The 19,332-nt window shown below is 39.1% G+C and overlaps 2 protein-coding genes and 1 long non-coding RNA gene across 6 annotated transcripts in view; all 3 read left to right on the top strand.

The window, feature by feature from the left end:
• LOC125017420 (integrin beta-2-like) overlaps positions 1-19,332 on the top strand; it is a 41,296-nt gene that overhangs the window by 15,238 nt on the left and 6,726 nt on the right. Inside the window, exons 1-11 of one of the 3 annotated variants that reach the window (XM_047600555.1) lie at positions 10,316-10,562; positions 12,870-12,921; positions 13,213-13,310; positions 15,358-15,559; positions 15,820-15,990; positions 16,244-16,485; positions 16,688-16,846; positions 16,950-17,045; positions 17,137-17,226; positions 17,342-17,479; positions 18,344-18,534. In XM_047600555.1, coding sequence (XP_047456511.1) covers positions 12,873-12,921; positions 13,213-13,310; positions 15,358-15,559; positions 15,820-15,990; positions 16,244-16,485; positions 16,688-16,846; positions 16,950-17,045; positions 17,137-17,226; positions 17,342-17,479; positions 18,344-18,534 — 1,436 coding nt within the window. In that variant the 5' untranslated portion in view covers positions 10,316-10,562; positions 12,870-12,872. Of the gene's footprint in view, positions 1-17; positions 230-419; positions 899-10,315; positions 10,563-12,869; positions 12,922-13,212; positions 13,311-15,357; positions 15,560-15,819; positions 15,991-16,243; positions 16,486-16,687; positions 16,847-16,949; positions 17,046-17,136; positions 17,227-17,341; positions 17,480-18,343; positions 18,535-19,332 lie in introns of those variants that run through there. The other 2 variants (XM_047600556.1, XM_047600553.1) reach the window with 2 other exon arrangements.
• Positions 1,676-3,985, top strand: LOC125017425. Of its 2 annotated transcripts, none has more exons than XR_007113839.1 (3): positions 1,676-1,699; positions 2,709-2,790; positions 3,634-3,985. It is a non-coding gene; the product is annotated as an uncharacterized LOC125017425 (long non-coding RNA). The 2 variants fall into 2 exon arrangements; XR_007113840.1 differs by having other exon boundaries at positions 1,694-1,727.
• LOC125017518 (UBX domain-containing protein 4-like) lies at positions 4,326-9,242 on the top strand. Its single transcript, XM_047600790.1, has 7 exons — positions 4,326-4,364; positions 4,612-4,776; positions 5,501-5,628; positions 6,148-6,250; positions 6,641-6,772; positions 7,166-7,380; positions 7,896-9,242. The coding sequence occupies exons 1-7, from the start codon at positions 4,326-4,328 to the stop codon at positions 8,032-8,034; spliced, it is 921 nt and encodes a 306-aa protein (XP_047456746.1). The 3' UTR covers positions 8,035-9,242.

The following is a 19,332-nucleotide window of genomic DNA, read 5'->3' as shown; positions in this document are numbered from 1 at the left end:
TTTAACTTTGTTTTCAGGAATTGCATTGAATGTCTCGGCTTTGGCTCCGGTCCCTTTGAAAAAAACTGTAGCACAGAGTGTAGGAATACCAAGGTAAAGAAGGTAGACCAATTCACCTTAACAACCAAGGAGTGTCAGCGGAAGGACAGTGAGGGATGCTGGATCAAATTTAAGCTGGACCAGTTGGTTGGAGAAGATAACTACAGAGCTGAAGTTTTGGAACAGAGAGGTAAGCTGCTAATGAAATAACAGAAAATTCAGACTTGGCAAACTCTTTATATAAGATCACAGCACCGTGTTAGAACTTCATTATATGTGTCACAAATCAAAAGTATTGGACATTAACATACTAACCTTTTTCTTTCACGTTCATGATGTTGGAATCATGTGAAACCTTCTGTTGTTTTTACCTCCCACAGAATGTCCAGATCCACCCCATGTTGCAGCGATTATCGGAGGCTCCGCTGCAGGGGTGGTTTTCATTGGCATTCTGACGGTGGCGTTCTTCATATTGGTTAACTACATGAATAAAGAGTACAAGATATTTGAGAATGAAAAGAAGAAATCCAAATGTCCAAGGGAAGTGTACAGAAGAACAATATCTATGCAGATGGAGGAATTGAGGTGTGAGACAGACCGAGAGAAACAGTAGAGAAGTGTGTAAGACTGAAACTATACTTCCTGGTCTGAACCCTGGGTCGTCAATGGTTTTAAAGTTGTGACTGATCAGTGTTTGATGACTATGTCTGAGGGTTACATCACCTTGTATGTGATACAACAATAATAGTTGTGGATGATATACTGACATCACAATACTGAGCACCACTTAGACTGTGTATTGTGTTGAGAGTCTTCCTACTGATGTGAAATCTTGAAATAAACTGACTTCAAGACCAAATGTACTCAAATCATATGTCGACTGCACTTTGACTTCATGTTAGTCAGCTTTAAAAAGTTGTTCAACTCCTACTTAGAATCGGTCATGTGGGCCTAAATGATGCTCTTTGTATAAGAGTCACCAGGAACACCCAACAGGAAAGTGCACACTGCAACCTATCAGAAACAGTTGAGCATGTAAAACTTCATTGCACCAAGTTCAGTATAGAGACAGATCATTTCATTCAGTCACTGAGGAAGATTAAGCATAGAGCTGCTTCATTATCTGGCCTCTTGAATAACAGACAGAGTCAAGTTTAGATACAACACTGGAGTTTAATGTTTTCCATCACTCCAACGCGAAGTTAATGAAAATATACAGAGCTGTGAAATATAGTTTCTATATTATTACTATAAATTATTATATACTTTACTATTATTACTTATTGTTTCTATATTATTACACAGAATACTCATATATATATAAACAAGTCATGTACAAATAGAATATTTAAATATAACTGAATACTGTTGCCGTTTTTGTGGTTTATTTTTCATTCTCCAAAGACGCTTTAAAGGAATCTGTATACCATTGGTGTTCATGATCCTCAGTTATTCATCGAGAAACCGGTGTTTACCTCAGCAAGTCTGGTGCTGACATATCTTAATTTCTTCCAGATGTGGCAACAAGACCAGGACTTCCTCCTCCTTTCCAGAAACATGCTTATTGTATTTATGCTTGACATGATCTGCATCCATTTGATTCCATATTCTTATATTTTCAGACACAATGAAGATTATCCACCAAGCTCATAGAGCAAAGGTATCTATCTGAAATGTGACATTGCAGGGTTAGAAACATGTCGTGTGTGTAGGAAGGTGTCCCCAAGCGTCTCAGTTTAAGAATCAGAGATTAAAAAGTGTCTTCTGGTATGCAGCTTTTAATTTAGTAGGAAAATGCTAAGGAAGGCTAATGACTTGTGATGCTTTTGAATGGTGTCATAGCAACAATGTGGGTAAAGTTAAAGTCATTCATAGTTTTACAAATATCATAAATTAACAAAAGAACCTGCACATGTCAATAATGTGTTTTGTTGAAAGTATGGAAATCGAAATTAAATATAACCACAATATACAGTGCCACCTAAAATTATTTGCATCTTTCAGTATTTCCTACACTTTTGCACAAAAATTAATCAAAAAATCAGAATTCACGCTAGTCCCGAACGTCATGTTGGAGATGAAGAAACACAGCAGGCACTTATCCCATTCATTACACATGGTAATGTTTTCAATTGGGTTTGTTTTTGCTGCATATGAGACCTGAGGCCTGTGTCACGAAGCAGGGTTACAGACTTAGCGAGGTAACTTCAGGGTTAACCCTGGGTTTCTGGTATCGCGAACCTGGCTTCATTCTTATCGAGATATGTTACCATGGTTACTTACTCAGAACCACTAACCTGCTTCGGGCCAGGGTAACTTTCAGGATTTATCTGAATCCAATAAAAGGCTCCACACACCGGCCAATCAGCTGTTGAGGAAATGATAAAGTGCCCTTTCATTGAAGACCCGATTGAGATTGGAGCCAGTGTGAACGCATCTTCCAGGAGATAACCACACAAAGAAGAGGAGATTTTAGTCATTTGTCCAGCTAAGCTCAAACAAAGCTCAGAATCAGGATAATTTCATTCAGGACAACAACTTGATGTATTGATATGATGTAATTGTGGCATTAAGCACTTTGGATGTGAATTAAAAGAAATTACCACTACTATTAACATTGTCTGAAATAAAAGATGACACTGTTTACTAGTATGTGTTTGTTTTTTCAGACTAACGAGTTGGTCATGAGCTTAGATGATGATGAAAAGCTGATTCTACACAATGGCCAGACCCTTAGCGCTGCTGGCGTTGGTAAGTAAAAATGAGATGAGGGCTGTGTTTATGTGCGTGGGTATGGTTCCTGATGATTTGATTTCATTCACCATTCTGATAAAAAGAAGATATATGAGTTGCCAGCAGTGTTATAGAACTCAGTCGGGTAGTCATTTGGGCCGGGGAATTTTTAGACATGGAGAAGAAGGCATTCCTTAGTTCTTCAGAGGTTATAGGCTGATCTAATGCAGTAACTTGTTCTTAAGATAGTTTTGGAAAGCGTCGATGTCTTCAGTGCTGGATATGTTATCTGATTGTAACAGTCAACAAAGTTTTTGTCTAGCGATTAGCTAGACATATACCATTTTAGTAGCATATAGTTCAATCTTTTTCTCTTTGAACTGAGGAGGATTTTTTTCTCCCTCTTTAGAATGGATGTTGTTGAAATCTTGTTCTGCCAGGAGCGATGTGTTGAGCCACCACCCACCTGTGGAGGTGTTGGGGTTGGCCAAGGTCTGAGATAGTTATTGGATACATTTCTGAATTATAATATTGAGATATGATAGAAATACTAATTTAGAAATGATCAATATGCAAATAGCTTTAGTGTGGCGATGATTAGTAGACCTGTGGTTTTGTGAAGAGATCCTTTATGTATCCTCCATGTAGGTTTGGATTAATGAACCCAGTATGATTACTGAAGTTGATAAATATCTGTGAGATGTGAAAATACTACGTGTAAGAACTGTGGGTTGTCAGTCTGTCTGCAAATGTCTTTGTATAAGTCCAAAAATAAAGAGTTTCCAGGTAAATAATCTGTACAGTATTTATGTGCTGCTGTGAGTTATCAGACTTTTAACATGTTTGTGTTTGTCCTTTCAGCTAACGAAACAGAACTGGCCTTCTTCAGGAAAGAAGACTATGGTCTCTATAAAGCAAACCCCAAAACAGCCTGGTGACCACAGTGTTTCACATTCGTAGAGGACTTTCTTAAAAGATGGAGGATAAATATCAGGCATGCCACAAACAATACTGATTATTAAAATAAAACAAAACAATAACAGTGTCGTTAAGCTTAGGTTCTTTGTTTGCTTTTTATATTTTTTTTTTTTTCAAGCTGATGCCTAAGTATCAGTGGTATGCCTGTGTATTTTTATTTTTGAACCTTTTTCTTCCATTAATTAAGAAAATGTGTTTGTTTTAAAATTGCTGAATAAAGACTGGTTTTAAAATGTTTTGTGTCTTATATTCCCTACATTGTACTCAATAAGGTGAGCGCTTATAATATTTTACAGTTAGAAAAATGTTAATATGGAAGTTTTGTGAAAAAACATGTTTTTAGGCAAAAACATACCTGGGCCTGGCCTTATAATAACAGACTTAGACAGACTGCATGTCAAGTGTCAATGCATATATAGGAACTACTGATTAACTGAGGAGGAACTGGAAACTGAGATACATGACATCCCCCCAAATAAGATATGGAAGAATCACATAAGCATCACATAAGACTGGAAACCATCATGACGCCAAAGGGGAAAATACACTATATTATATATATATGCAGCCAGGGTATGACCTATTATTTGAAATATGTCCCCAACTGGATTTTGGTACAGTTACAGTTTGTTTGTTTTTTTCTACACAGCCTCATTTCTCAGATCAGGTGTTTTTGTTTCCTTTTTCATGGCTGATTCGTTTTGTTGTTCCATCTCTGTAAAATGTCTTATTTAACGTTGTCTTTGAGTCTTTTTCATAGTGTGAATCCTGACTGATGGAATGTACGATTCATTCAGCCCACTCCACCCCTGACCTAACTGTAACTGTTTCTGTTTCTGTTTCTGTTTCATTCTGTGTCAGAGTGAGATCAAAAAGGAAATGGAGCGGCGGAAGCTGGGGAAAAACATGCAGGACTTCAAGAGGAAACAGGAAGAAGACAAGACCAAGCCTCTCTTGGAGGAAAGAAACAGAGAGAAGGCAGAGGAGAAGGCTGCCAGAGAGAGGGTCAAACAGCAGATTGCCATGGTAACCTTATTTTAGTCTCTATTTAAAGTAGAGGAAGTGGGGAAAAAAAGCTGCTAGTTGATACGTAAAAAAACACATTCACAAAGGCTTTTTTTTTGGCTCTGTTTAAAAGTGAGCTAATATGGTTGGATCTTGTTATTTGGCAGAACATCCATTGGGCTCTCATTTTAAAAGTTTGGATCAAAGGTTCTAAGGTTGGATTTGTTTTCTCAAATGCACAGAAAAGTAGCAGCATCCAACTGCTCCATCCAATCCTCATGCCCCCTATGAGGACCATATTACATAATGTGTAATATGAATTTGCTACAGCTCAATTAAAAATGAACCCAACTGACTGTAGTTTGGACACACCTGACTTAACGGGATGCCACAATCCAAGACTGAGAATGTTTTCTCATTTACTGTTCAGGTAGTTCCAAGCCCAGTGATGTCTATTCCTGCATTTTTGAGGTTTTTTTGTTTGTTTGTTTGTGTATTTATTGACTTATTCATTCATACATATATTCATGTGTGCTGCCATGTATTTTGAAGCACCATATACAGTAGTAGTATATCCTCAGTGTCTTTGGCATCAATCATATAGATATAATATATTCAATGAATGGTATAATATATATACCATGTAGTGTAATGAGTGGTAGCAGTGTACATACTTCCTATACATAAAACCCTCACAGCTCTTCTTTAACTGGAGCCTCTTGACCTTTGTTCTGGTGTTCTGCAGGACCGAGCTGATAGAGCAGCCCGCTATGCCAAGACCCAGGAAGACGATAAGGCTGCCAAGCAGGCCCTACTGCAGGCCAGAGAGGAAGAACAGAAGACCAGGAAGGAGGCATTAGTCAGGGAGAGGAGGTAAATGGGCCACTGGTATAAAGGAGTTGATAGCTTCACAGGTCATAAATGGTTCAGATACGTATAGACAAAGACATGTCACAACATTGTGATATATGCTTAATTTCTCTTCTGTTTGGCCTAAGCATTGTCAACATCGTTCAAATCTGCCCCCTGGGCACAGGAAAATGAGTCAAGGAACGGGAACATGCAGCAGAATTTTATGATAGACGCTGCTTTAATTCCACTAGATTTTTCGGGGTGGGACCCAAGTCCCATCCACTCACCGTGGAGCTGGTGGAGCCAGTCAAATGACACTCGTGTTGTTTGGCAGGTTAGGCTGGTGTGTTTGGGTTTGTGAATGCTACCAGTCATACTGTACTGCAGGGATGATCGTTACATTGGTCACAATGGACCGTTAGATCGTGTGCCGTTGAAAAAATGTCTTGGATGTTGGATCTGTTGTAATATTCCACATTGAACCCTCAGTATTGTTCCTCTCTTTTTATCCTGTGTCTCATCATGTGCATGTATGACCAGTACCATCGCAAGGATACAGTTCCGCCTCCCAGATGGCTCGTCCTTCACCAACCAGTTCCCCGCTCTCAGCAGATTGCAGGAGGTTCAGGACTATGCTGTTCAGGTTTGCCAAAAATTACCACCAATAATTTTTTTTTCTATGCTACTTTAAGAGGATTTCAGCAGGCGATATAATCCGTTTGAAGGAATAACTGTAGATGGCGCATATTTAAGGTTATTGAAATGTAAATCTGTTAAAAGTGACCTGTTTAGTGTTTGTCTTTCTGGTGGAATGTCAGCAGACATTTTGCCATGAAAAGTAATAATTTATGTCAAATACGTGATGGCATTTTGTATTAGGCCATTGGAGTGTGTCCATTGAAATAAAGACAATCACACATAGATTTCAAATAATCTTTGAATGATGTCATTGAACATTTTGAAGTGTACCTCCCAGTGCTGTCTCTCTTCACAAAGAGTCACAGGGAATTGTTTTGTGCTTCTTCTGCTTCAGGAAGTGGGAAGCCGCTATGTGAAGTTTACCTTGGCAACTATGTTCCCTCGGCGAGAGTTCACCAGTGAAGACCTGAACAAGACTCTGCTGGAGCTGGAACTGACTTCAAGTGCTTCTGTTGTGCTTTTGCCAGTGAGTAAATTAGTGTCCACATCCCAGCATTCCACCTTTGATCCAGATCACAACAACTTGCACAGTATTTGTTTTCAAGAAAAGACTTCCTGATCATGATCTTAGAGGCTTCATCACAGAGGATACAGGGGTGGAAAGGATCATTCCCAGTGCTCACAGTAAAGGATCTTTCAGAGTACTGTGGGACATAAACGCCATAACCTGCAGTCAGTCACTGCCAAACGCTAGTTGAGCCAGTCGGGTTCATTTTTGTGTTGACCAGAATCACTAAGCGTAACTGGAATGAGAATTGATGAAATGTAAACAATACGCAGCCCTAGCCGTCATGTTTTAATGAGGTCCTGGACCTGACGAGGCCTTCTCTCTCTCTCTCTCTCTCTCTTTCTTTATCAGTCTGGTAGGCCGGCAAACACGGTCCAGTCGTCCGGGGGGAATATTTGGGCACTTCTGGGCTCGCTCCTCTACCCTCTGCTGGCTGTTTGGAGATTCCTCAGCTCCTTCCTGTTTTCGAGTCCACCGCCTACTACAGCAGCAGCAGCATCCAGAGGCCCGTCCCAGGAATCCGGCTCTGTCATCAACTCAGCATCATCCTCCAACAAAGCAAAGAGGTGAGGTGCTACTTTTCCGTCTGGAAAACTTGAACAAATAGGTTACTAGCAACTACTACATGGTTTCTAACTACCTGAATTAATCATGAATCATACACTCGTGTAAACCATCGATTAACACACTTAGTATTAGTGGTTCCTTTCAAAGGTATAAGGAAACAATTCATAAACTATTTGAATGTACATTTATACAGCTTATTATTTAGACCGGTCCTAATGACGTCTTAATACGTGGTTTGTAAATACTTGAATATTTAATTCATAAATTAATCATTTATCATCAGTGTTAAATGTCAGAGATTAAATGATAATATCGTAACTTATTAGCAACTTATGGCTTTCTGTTTTTATTTTTTGTTTTGTTTTACACAACATCCCAGTTTTTTGGAAATGGGTTGTAAGTGGTCTGGTGTTACGTTGACTCTTAAACCAAGATTGTTGGACCATACGCAAAACTTTGTAATCAAACAAAGAAGTTATTAATTTACTTTATTTCATTTTTCTCATTTTTCCAGAGAATCACTCTCCAAGCACACTTTAGAGAGTCGGACTAAGGACTTCAAGAAAGATGGCCAAGTTTGTAGGCTGAGGACTCAGGAGGACAGCGAAGACGACAACAACACCTGGAATGGGAACTCCACCCAGCAAATGTAGAGAACTTCAAACCAGTGGATCTCGCTTCCTTTCGCTGTCCTGCTGTTAATTTGTTTAGTCTTAGAGAGAGAAGACTTGGGCCGCGTTCAGACCTTGCACTGCTGCTCCGTTTATGGTTCTGAAACTGCGGCAGAGATCCATTACAGACAGCGGCCTTAAAATATTCTTCTACACCCCGAATGATATCGGTGTTTATTTATACAGAGTGCACAACTGAGATTGGATCTGAAGAGCTGGCTGGGGACGCATGTGAAGCTGCATCAGTGTCAGGTGTGAACACAGGCCACTGGTGATCAGACGGCCCAGGATATTAATGCAAGGTCTGAACAAGGCCTAAGATCTCTGCTCCATTTTCAGCAGTTCTTTCTGTTTCCTTTTTCCTTTTACCGTGTCCTAGACTTACACCCCTGGACTGCTATACTATACTATTTTGTGTTTATAATGGCTGAGATTGCAGCAGGTTGAAAATCCTGTGACTATGAAAGGCAACAACAGCATTTCTTTTGGGTTTTGATCATAGCTGATTATTCTTTAATATATTCCTACTGGCTGATGTGATTATTTCAAATTCTGTGCAAGAAACAAACTGAAAGATTTGACCTGAAGATCTTGTAATCTGAACCTCATCAAGAAGAATGTACATGTTTTTCTTTAAGAAATATTCCATCAAAATGCTTGCAGCTGCTGGAGCTGCTAGATTTCCACCAAGATGGATGCACACCAGGAGCCCGTATAGCTCATCTGTTGATGGGGTATACTGTAAGCTGAGGTAACACCTTTAGAATTTTAACACAAAGCTGGTTATATTTGTTTTTCGTTTTTCCTCGATTGTGTTTTGGTTGTTAAAGATTGCATAGTCCTAACCTGATGCCTGCTCCTTACAGGTGAATAAACTTCTCCAGGCCATCATGTCGGTCACCAATCAATCTGTCACTTAGCATTTGAAAAGCTGGTGGGTTAGAATGGTTTGAACTAGGACTTGCATGTGTTAAAATGCAGCTGCATGCTGAATTAGACCAGACTGATGTGTCATAATGAGCCACAGCTAAACTGTGCCTGAGCTTGGCTGCTTACACACAGTTTACCAAGTGACATTCAGCCAGTCTCCTGTTTGATCCCACCTCTACCATTCTGCTGTGTTCTTGTGGAGATGAACACATGGTAGGGTCTCTTGTTATTGTCAAAAATAAAGCATTAGCTGACCCTCACCCCTTCTCATGGCGTTTTATTCTTATTCTTTAATTAATTTATAGTGTCTACAACAATAAAAAGGCTTTTTACAGAAACCACAGCCTGAAACACCTAGAGCCAGCACTGAGACAACGGTGGCAAGAAAAACCAACACAGTTTTGGCACTGATTCCATGTTCATTATAGTGACTTCTAAGTAAGGAAACCGTGTGCTATTACTGCCAAAAACTTAACAATCTCACATATTTAGCCAAACCAGACTCACTCAAAGCAAAGACAAACTTTCGGGCATGGATGACATGATAAATTTTACAAGAGATAGATGTAAGGCACACAGAGAGGCAGCATTCAGTTATTATGGCTCCCAGCTGTGGGACAGCCTGCAGGAGAGCCCCAGGGTCACAGAGACTGTTGCTACTTCTAAAATGAGGTTTAAAACTCATCTTCCTAATCAGGCTTTTACATGATTTTAATTCTTCATAATTCTATTTTATCACACTTGATTTAAAATTTTCCTGATTTTATCATATTTATTTTTATTTATGTTAATACTTGGGGCATGGGCATGGAGGTACAGTCCCTTAGGTCCCTACTGCCTGGGTGGTTGGGCACTCCACATTTAGGTGTGGCGGGCCCCAAGTTTTGCATTGACAAAAGACATTACATGCAATTATTTACTGAACGGTAGCTCCTCCTTACCTCGAGCTTCAGTGTCCTGCCATGTCTCTCAACAGCTTTTAGTGTGTATTTGGGTGTGAGTGTGAGTGTGCTTATATGTGTCTGTATATGTATATACCGGGTTGGTTGATGTTGGAGAAATTACATATGCCTATATGCATATATGGATAGACAGATATACAGTAAATAGGTTGTATGGGAACACTGAAAATAATGGGCCAGGAATCGGCTCACACACCAGGAACACCATGTGACCTTTTCTGGGCATAAAACCAAATGTGTCAAAAACAGGAAAGTGTTGACGCTATCACCAAGAACAAGTCCAACAGTGAACAGAGCTAAATAAACACACGTTCACACACACCAAGACTATATAAACTACACCCCAGATGCTTGTCGTTGGGTTGTTCCAGTTTCACTTTGTCTAGTGCACTTGGCTGTGAGAAATAAAGTACCACTAAACCTGTAAGGAAGCACAAGTCTGTGGCTTCCGTCTGGTTTCTTGACTTTTATGTAATTTCTAATAGTAACTGGAGAAATTTAGAGCCAACAGGGTCAGTCTCGCAGACGATATAACTGGCAACCACAAAGGGACTGGATAAGGGTCAGCTCGTTGATCTTGGCACACAAGTGGGAACACGCAACGCCCGAAATCTAAAGGTATGACAATTTATTTGTCTAATTTGAATGTTTGTGTGTGTTGAGACCGGCTTGATAAAGGGCACACTATAGTCTTTAGTGCAACCAGCACGACAAACCATGGAATCAAACAGAGTGTAATCACAGAGTGTAATCCAGAAAACTCGGAGCGAGAGCAGGGAGCGAACAGAGGCGTAGAATTGGACAAGGATGATAGGGACACTTCCCTGTTAATATCCAAAAATGTCCATGTCCATAATGTTGAGTTAATAATTATGGACCACAAAGACTGGTCTTTGCTAAAAGTCCAGCCTCTAACCTAAATATTGCTCTCCAATAGGCTCCCGCGGTTTCCCATGAGATTGACTGTCCCCGCTGTCACTCCATCTGTTTGTAATGCTACTTACAACCTGCTGCTAGTTGAACAGGACAGGAGCAGTGCATTTAAGCAACGTTCAGCCAGTCTACTGAGCCAAAGTATTTTATTGTTTTGTTTTGTTTTTTTTACAAAAAAAAAAACTTAATTATTTTCCATAAAAACCAGTAGGTGGATGGGACTTTGGTGATGATTAGAGTATTGGATATGTCCCCCACACCTGCTTTTAGCAGATAGCTCACAACTGAAACAGCTGCAGAAGAATGACCCCGACATCAGGCAGCTTCTCAGAGATGTGGAGGCGAATCTGCATACTGACTCAGACAAAAACAATCCCCACAGTTTATTGTTCATGACAGTCTGATTTACTACTCAGACCCAAAAGCCATGTGTAGTTTGCATCCTCTGAAAGAACTGAAGCTTTATGCCCCCACATCAATCCATGGCACCTTGCTCTCCCATTATCATGACCACCCCACAGCAGTTCACCTTGGTTTTTCAAACCAAAGGTTGCTGTTCAGGTTTGTTTTGGCCCAAGATGGCAGCAGATGTCAATTGGTATGTCCCATCCTGCTCAGTCTGTCAGATCACAAAACCGAGCTGGAGGAAACCAGTTGGTCTCATGGTTCCTATTTTGCCCCAAAAGCCCTGGGAGTATGAAGGAATGGATTTTGTCAGCCCATTGCCCCAAACTGTATCTGGTAACACCCACTTGCTGGTCTTTGTTGACTACTTTTCTAAATGGATTGAGGTGTGTGCAGTTAGAGAGGCAACAGCACAGGTGGCAGTGGGTGGCAGCATCAAGTTTGTCGGTAAAATGTTTTCCAGACATGGTGCCCCAACCTACCTAATCTGTGACAGAGGTTCACCCTTTGTCAGTGAATTGTTTGAGCATGTTGTTTCTACCCTGCGATCTGTGCACAGGCTTACCACTGCTTACCAAACAAACTCAACAGAACGTGTGAACCAGACTGTCAGAACTGCCATACCTGCCAGTGTTGGGGAGAAACACACAATGTGGGATAAATACTTGTCACAAATCTGCTCTGCTCTGCGTACGGCCCCACATGAAAGCACAGGCCTCAGCCCCTCCATGATGCTGTATGGTCGGGTGCTGGACACCCCACTTGACCTCATATCACACCCTTCCAGCGACGTTGTGGATGAGCCTGGTGTGCCGTACCCTGATGTGCTGCACCCAGAGATGCCAGAGCAGTGCTTGACTGCAGGCACAACAGACAAAAAGATTATTGTGTTTTTAGAGACGGCATCAGGCCTCCTATGTGATTGGTGACCTTGTTAGAATTAAGACCCACCCTAGGTCTGATGCACAGTCCAATATGACGTCCAATAAAATGTTGGTATGTGACATTACAACTCACAAATATCAACTGGCTGTTTTCCTGCAACAAGATACAGCACAAATAAGAGGTTGAAAGACAAATTGTAATGATTATGTTTATTATTTAGTAGCAAGTTAATCACATAATTAATAGACTACTCGGATCGATGCATTACTTGAAAAAAATATGTAATAGTTTGTTGCAGCTGTTATACCTTAGTAAAAATGTCTTTTTTTATTTTTGTAAGCTTTCAATGAAAATATTCACAAAGTATAATAAGTCTTCAGTGCCGTCTCACCATATTCAGCCTTGGCTTTTATCCAGGATGCTGCCTGAGATGTGCTGTGAGCTCATTTGGGTGGGTTAAATGCAGAGAACAAATGACATCTAAGTGTGCACACACTTGCTCGCAAAAAACATTGGGTACACTAGTAAATGATGCAAATATTGTAATAATAGGAAATAATTTAACATATTCCATGTATTTTTAGGAGGAGCATTTTAAATTAAAAGTGATTGCTTCATTGTTGACCTTTATGTAATATCTAATATCATGATTTTACTCATCTGCTGGTTAATGGCTGCAAAAATGTGTTGTTTTGTCACCAGGTCATGGATCGTCGTTTGCTGTTACTTCTGCTCCTCATGATGGAGCAGAATGGTAAGTTTTAAAATGTAGAAGTTAGATAATTCAATTGCAAATGAATAAATCTGTAATTAATCCATCAGTGGAAAGATGTGACTGTTCAAAGGATGTTCAGGCTCAGTGATTATTTATTCTCACTTATTCTAAACCAGAAATTCTTAAGCCTTAAGGATTCTGACATTGAGCCCCCCATCCCTACCAATCTATAGACATATTAAAAAGATTTATTTGTCCAATCTATAGAGATACTAAAAGGTTTATTTGAATGTGTGATCATGTTGTTCAGGTTTGTGATTTTCTTTGCAGCGCTGTGTCAACAACAACAAACCTGCACAAAGTCAGTCGTCAACTCCTGCAGTGACTGTATCAAATCTGGGCCGTTCTGTGCATGGTGCCAAAAGCTGGTGAGAGAGAAAGTTTATGTAAATGAAATACAAGATGGTACTGATTTGTCCACCGTTGGTCAATAACGTGACTTCAGGCTGATTACACACAACAGGCCACCATCAGCTTCTTTACTAGCTGATGATATCACACCTCATCCTGCTGCAGGCTTCATATTAACACAACTGGCTTTGACTCGAAAGACACCATTCAGACACACTCAGTATAACCAAAGATCTGTATGGGCCATACACAGATATTAATATTTTCATAGTAACTTCATAAATTAGTTTTTATTTGAGAGAGGTTTTGTTTTGAGAACTTTGTGAAACTCATACTTCAACCACAACAATGCTAATTTTCTTCATAAACCTGTAGGATGTTTACTCAATTCATGTCTTATACTACAGACTCTAAAGGTTTTTCCTCTTACATTTGTATTAAATCATAATCATTTAAACTGATTATATTAACTGTAGTCAATGGTGGTTCTAGGTTGAATGGTGGGTGAGATTACCCTCTGAAGTCTGGTCCTCTACTGAGTAGTGTTGAAGAAAAACACTCAAGCTCCTTGTTTCAAAGTTTGCTGTAGTGGAGTGTTTATTGGTATACCGGTATACGGTGAGCTTACAGACACAGAGGTTAGGTCTGGGAAGGTAAACCGACCCAGAACACTGGAAATGTACCACATTTATACGGATACATCAATAGAAAGGGGTGGGGGTTACGGAGTCATGACCATGATCAATGTAGGGGCGTGGGCTGCATATGTAAATGTGGGTTTTGTATAGTCTCTATTGAGATGCAGGTCCTTCCTCCTCTCTGCTGTCAGACTCTGCAACCAGATCTGCTCCCAGTAGACCCACAACTACATATGTGCAATTATGTGCAATATCTCTTACATATACTGCAATTCTCCTCTCAATCTTAACTACATGTATATATGCCATTTATATTTCGTTTATATACCTGCAGTTTGTTTTTTGCACTGTCTGCATCATATACATACATTTGTGTGAACATATACGTACATTTATATTTATAAGCATACACACTTTACGTGAACACTGCCTTGTTTGTTGTAATTATGCTTTCTTATATATTTTTGATATTTGTGTATTCTTATATTCTTTTATATTATATTCTTTTTAGTCCACCCATATGTGTATCTTATCTTATCTTATCTTATCTTATCTTATCTTATCTTATCTTATCTTATCTTATCTTATCTTATCTTATCTTATCTATGTAGCTACTCTCAGTTTGGCTCCCAGCAATACTTTGAGTGGTGGTTGGTAGGATTGGTCCCCTGGTGACAGACAGGTCAACTCTCTGCTCATCCTTGCATCGAGAGTTGCCAAAAGGACGCCAGGGTTGGGCCCTGCCTGGGACCTCGTGCTACTCGTGTTGCCCCTTAAAAGATGCTGTCCACATTGCTCATGCACATAACTGCCTCTGACTGCGGTGTTTCAATCATAGCATTGACGTGGACAATGCGGTCATGCATGTGACAGGGAGCTGGGATATTGATGACCTGACCACACTTCCTCCAGATGTTTTTGTTTAATATGTTTAATTAATACTGTGCTCTGCTCAACCTACACTACTAGAAATATTGGATTGTACGCTGTGCCCATTTATTTTTTTCAACTCTCATGGTCTTACAGGATGATGATGATGTCACATACTGTTTCTATAATGTCAAATAACTAAAGAAAATTCATCTTGAAACTTCAATGTGCACCAGTATTATACTAACTACCTAAAATGACAGAAACCTCCTTGAAAAAAAAATTTTGATGTATATTTTAAGGTTTTACTTTGGGCCAAGTCCCATCCACTAATATGGAGCTTATGACCCACACAGCAGCCTGTCACCAGGAGAAGCTCTACTTACTTTGGCTTCACTTTAGAGGAGCTGTTCCATTTTTATACAGACTACTTTATTTTACATGTAGTTCTGCTGATGTTTCTTGAGCTGTGTTGCTTGAACACACGGCAAGATGTTAAAAGCACATCATATATTTAGCTTGAATAATGCTCTGTTGTTGTCTTTATTTATTGCAGAATTTCACCAAACCAGGAGAGCAGGAAGCAGTGCGCTGTGACACCAAAGACCAGTTGAGACAAAAGGGCTGCGACGATGAAGAAATCATCTCTCCTGTGAACTCTCAAGACATTACCAAGAGTGATTCTCTGTCTACGTCTTTTGAGAATGAAGAACCAGTCCAGATGAGTCCTCAGAAAATTAACCTGCAGCTGCGTCCGGGTTTGTGCAATCAGTTAATGTTAAACTTTGATCTGCAGACTGTGTTTGTTTCCATGTCACTGCCAGTCTCTGCATTTGGGGGAAAACACTGATATTTTGTAAAAATCAAACAATCAAAGGTTTTTAATATTCTCTATTAGTTTAATCTGTCTGGTTTTAATTGACAATTATCACACTGAATTTAAATCATTTTCCTATTGTTCCACTTGATGACCATGGTAACAGCTCTAGTTGAATTTCTTTCATTTCTGTGTTCACAGGGCTTCCACAAACCTTCCGTGTTTCTTTTAAGAGAGTTGAGGGTTATCCAGTGGACCTCTACTACCTGATGGACTTCTCTTACTCCATGAAAGATGATTTGCAGAAAATCAAAGAACTCGGCAATGATCTTTTTGCTGCTCTGAAAAGAATCACTCGGCATGCTCAAATAGGTAAGATGGTGGTGGTCTTACTCTAATAACATGGACCATCTATTTGTTGTCTTTTACATATCACTCAATAACTTTAGGGTTCTCAAAGTTTCCTACTGTCGAACATCGAGAGTTAAATCCACAATTACCAGTGTCTTCAGTTTAGAGCACGTAATAAAAAAATGCTCTGTGGTGTGACAGTAAGTTAGACACTTCACAAGTTCATATTATAAATAAAAGCAACGAGTAAAGCTGTAGCTTGTTATAATTACAGGATTTGGTGCCTTTGTTGATAAGACAGTCCTTCCTTACACCAACACCAACAAGGAAAAATTGGCGAAGCCATGTGATGAGAATGACCAGCAGTGTCAGGCTGCCTTTGGCTACAGACATGTGCTCAGTATGACATCAAAGGAGACGGAGTTTGAAAGGAAAGTGGCAGCTCAGTTCATTTCTGGGAACCTTGACTCTCCTGAAGGGAGTCTGGATGCCATGATGCAGGCTGCTGTATGTGGGGTAAGGACCAGTCCAAACAGATAAATGTGTAAATATGTGTTGTAAGGAAGACAAGGAATCCAAACTTGACCTTATAAAGAGTTAGTAATATTTCTTCCAATGTCCTGACACACTCAGTTGTTCTCAGTGTTCCCTGTTAAAGAGTCAGAGACAATTAATATTTCTATCATAAAAATATTACTCTGTGCATATTTTTGTTTAGGATAAAATTGGTTGGAGAAACAGCAGCACTCGGCTTATTGTGCTGACCACTGATGCTGGATTCCACATGGCTGGAGATGGAAAATTGGCTGGAATACTGGAACCCAATGATGAACAGTGTCATATGGAAAATGATCTTTATGTCAAAGGCAGTGAGATGGTATGTGTGGAATCATGACAGATTGGTTCAGTGATTTTTACTCCTCTCATTATGTAAGCGCTGTCAGCAATGTTTGAAAGATTTTACTGATCATTATTTGCAGGACTACCCATCTGTTGGACAACTTGCTATGGCGTTGAAAAAGCACAATATTCAGCCAATATTTGCAGTGACAGAAAATGTGGAGATTGTGTATAAGGTAAATTAAATTCATTCATTTTGGTACAAATTACAAAGGAAACATTGCATTAAAATTCAGATTCATATTTCATTTCCATGTTTTTTCATAGAAACTCTCCAAAATTATTCCAAAATCTGAAGTGGGAGTCCTGTCATCAGATTCCAAAAATGTTGTTCAGTTGATTCAGAGAGCCTACAATGTAAGTTGGCCTTTCATGGTGCATCAGTTTGCCACCTTTCTCCATTTGAAGGCAAATGCATCTTTGAAATCTGTATTGTGATTAATGCATTATTTCTTACTGATTTTTATGGCAGAGTTTGTCCTCTAAAGAAACCGTGACTCATGACAGTCTTCCTGACAATGTAAGAGTTGTCTACACCCCAATATGTGATAATCCAGGACCAGCAGGAGACAGCAGAGGAGTTTGTAACAATGTGCATGAGGCTCAAATGGTCAGTGTTGACATTGTTGTTCATAAAGTTCAGAAAACACTCACAGCTATTATTATATTCATTTCAGTTTCAAGTGCTTGATTGTATTGTATAGTCATTCATTTATTGTGTAGATCTGCATATCCTGATCCAGGTCTGGTGACCACAGACTAGATAATGTAGCTCAGACACCAGCTCTTCAGAAAAGATTCTAAATCATTCCAGTGCATGCTGTAGACCAAGGGTGGCGAACATATGGTTCATGAGCCAAAGCCGGCACACCAGAAGGTCCAATGTGAGCGGTGGGATGAATTTGTGCAAAGAATTGAGAAATTAATTGCAAGTTTTTGATAAAAGTAACTGCTATTCACAATTAATCCACTGTCAGACTCTTTTAGATCTTCTGACATAACACAGCAATGAGACCCAGAACTGAACTGTAGATGGCAGCATTGCACCAAAATTTAATTTATTTTACTTGAGAATTTTCAGGTTGTTCATGAAATGTTTTGCAAGAGGATAATTCATCAAATGTAAACATTATCATAATGTATTTTTTCTGCACTAAAACAAAGGAAAACATTGTCATTATTTCTAGGTTGTTATGCGATTATGTTTCTGGTCCTTTAAGATCAGATTGGGCTGAATGTGGCCCTGAACTAAAACAAGTTTAACACCTCTGCTCTAGATCTTTATTTGCTAATTCAAGCAAAACCAAAACAGTTTTGTTACAAAACAGAATAAATGATGAGGCACACGCCTTGTTGAAACCAACACCTACTGAGAATATGCAATTACAAAATCAGAATATTGTGCCTCGGATTTTTCATGTTGTTTTTCATTCTTGAAAAATTGTCTGACTCCATTTTGAAATCTCTTTTCCAGATACATTTTGACGTTACTGTAACTGTAGACTCATGTATAGAGGATAAGTCTTTCACCATCAGACCACTGGGATTTAAAGACACACTGACAGTGACTTTATCTACCAACTGCAAGTGTCCATGTGAAAACTCAGAAGACAAAGCTCACCAACATTGCAGTCACAAGGGAAGCATCATCTGTGGTATTTGCAGGTAAGTATTTCCCTCCTACTCAATGACTGTATGTGTATGGTGATTTTTGCCTAAATTTGATTTGGAATAGATAAATTTATAATATAATAAGTCTTTTTCCACAACCACTGGGTTCCTGAAAACTACACAGTAAAGTTAGTTCTTATTGTGTAAGTAGTGTAAGAAATACTGATACCAAAAATATTAAGCTCATGAGTTACAGAAATTATTTTGGACAAAATGGAGTTAATTGTTAATAGTATTTCTATTGTTCTACTAATTTCATCAGCATATTGTAAGTGTCCTGTATTACTTATGGCCTGCTAAATTCTTATAGCCATAGTAATTAGAGGGCAAACTTGTTTTGATTTGATTTTTGTAACAAACTCACATCAGTTGATTTGTCATCAAGGTTGAATTTTGGGACTTACATTCTCTATCTAGTCTAACCTGTTAGTTTGATATAAGAACAACCTCAAAATGCTACACCTTATAGTAAGATGATACAATTTTGAACAAATAAAACAGCTGATGACGTTACACAGGTCCATACTTAGTTTTTTTTTTAGTATTTGTGTTGCAGAAAATAACACCACCTTTACACAGCCTAGATTTTCCTGTGGAATAATATTCAAAGAATAATATAAGATTCCTCAGTATTCATGAAGGAATAGCAGGTCTAGCTCTTTCCAGCACTTTTAAAATGAGTTTGTTTTTCCTGTTTACAAAGAGAAATATAGAATCTTCAAAGGGTGTGTGGATGACTGAAAAATATGATTGTACATTCTGTTAAAAGATGTAGCTCACAGAGAGTGATCT

This window comes from Mugil cephalus, chromosome 12 (genome assembly GCF_022458985.1).
Source record: "Mugil cephalus isolate CIBA_MC_2020 chromosome 12, CIBA_Mcephalus_1.1, whole genome shotgun sequence".
NCBI classification, from domain to species: domain Eukaryota; kingdom Metazoa; phylum Chordata; class Actinopteri; order Mugiliformes; family Mugilidae; genus Mugil; species Mugil cephalus.
This window is presented reverse-complemented; position numbering and strand designations above follow the sequence as displayed.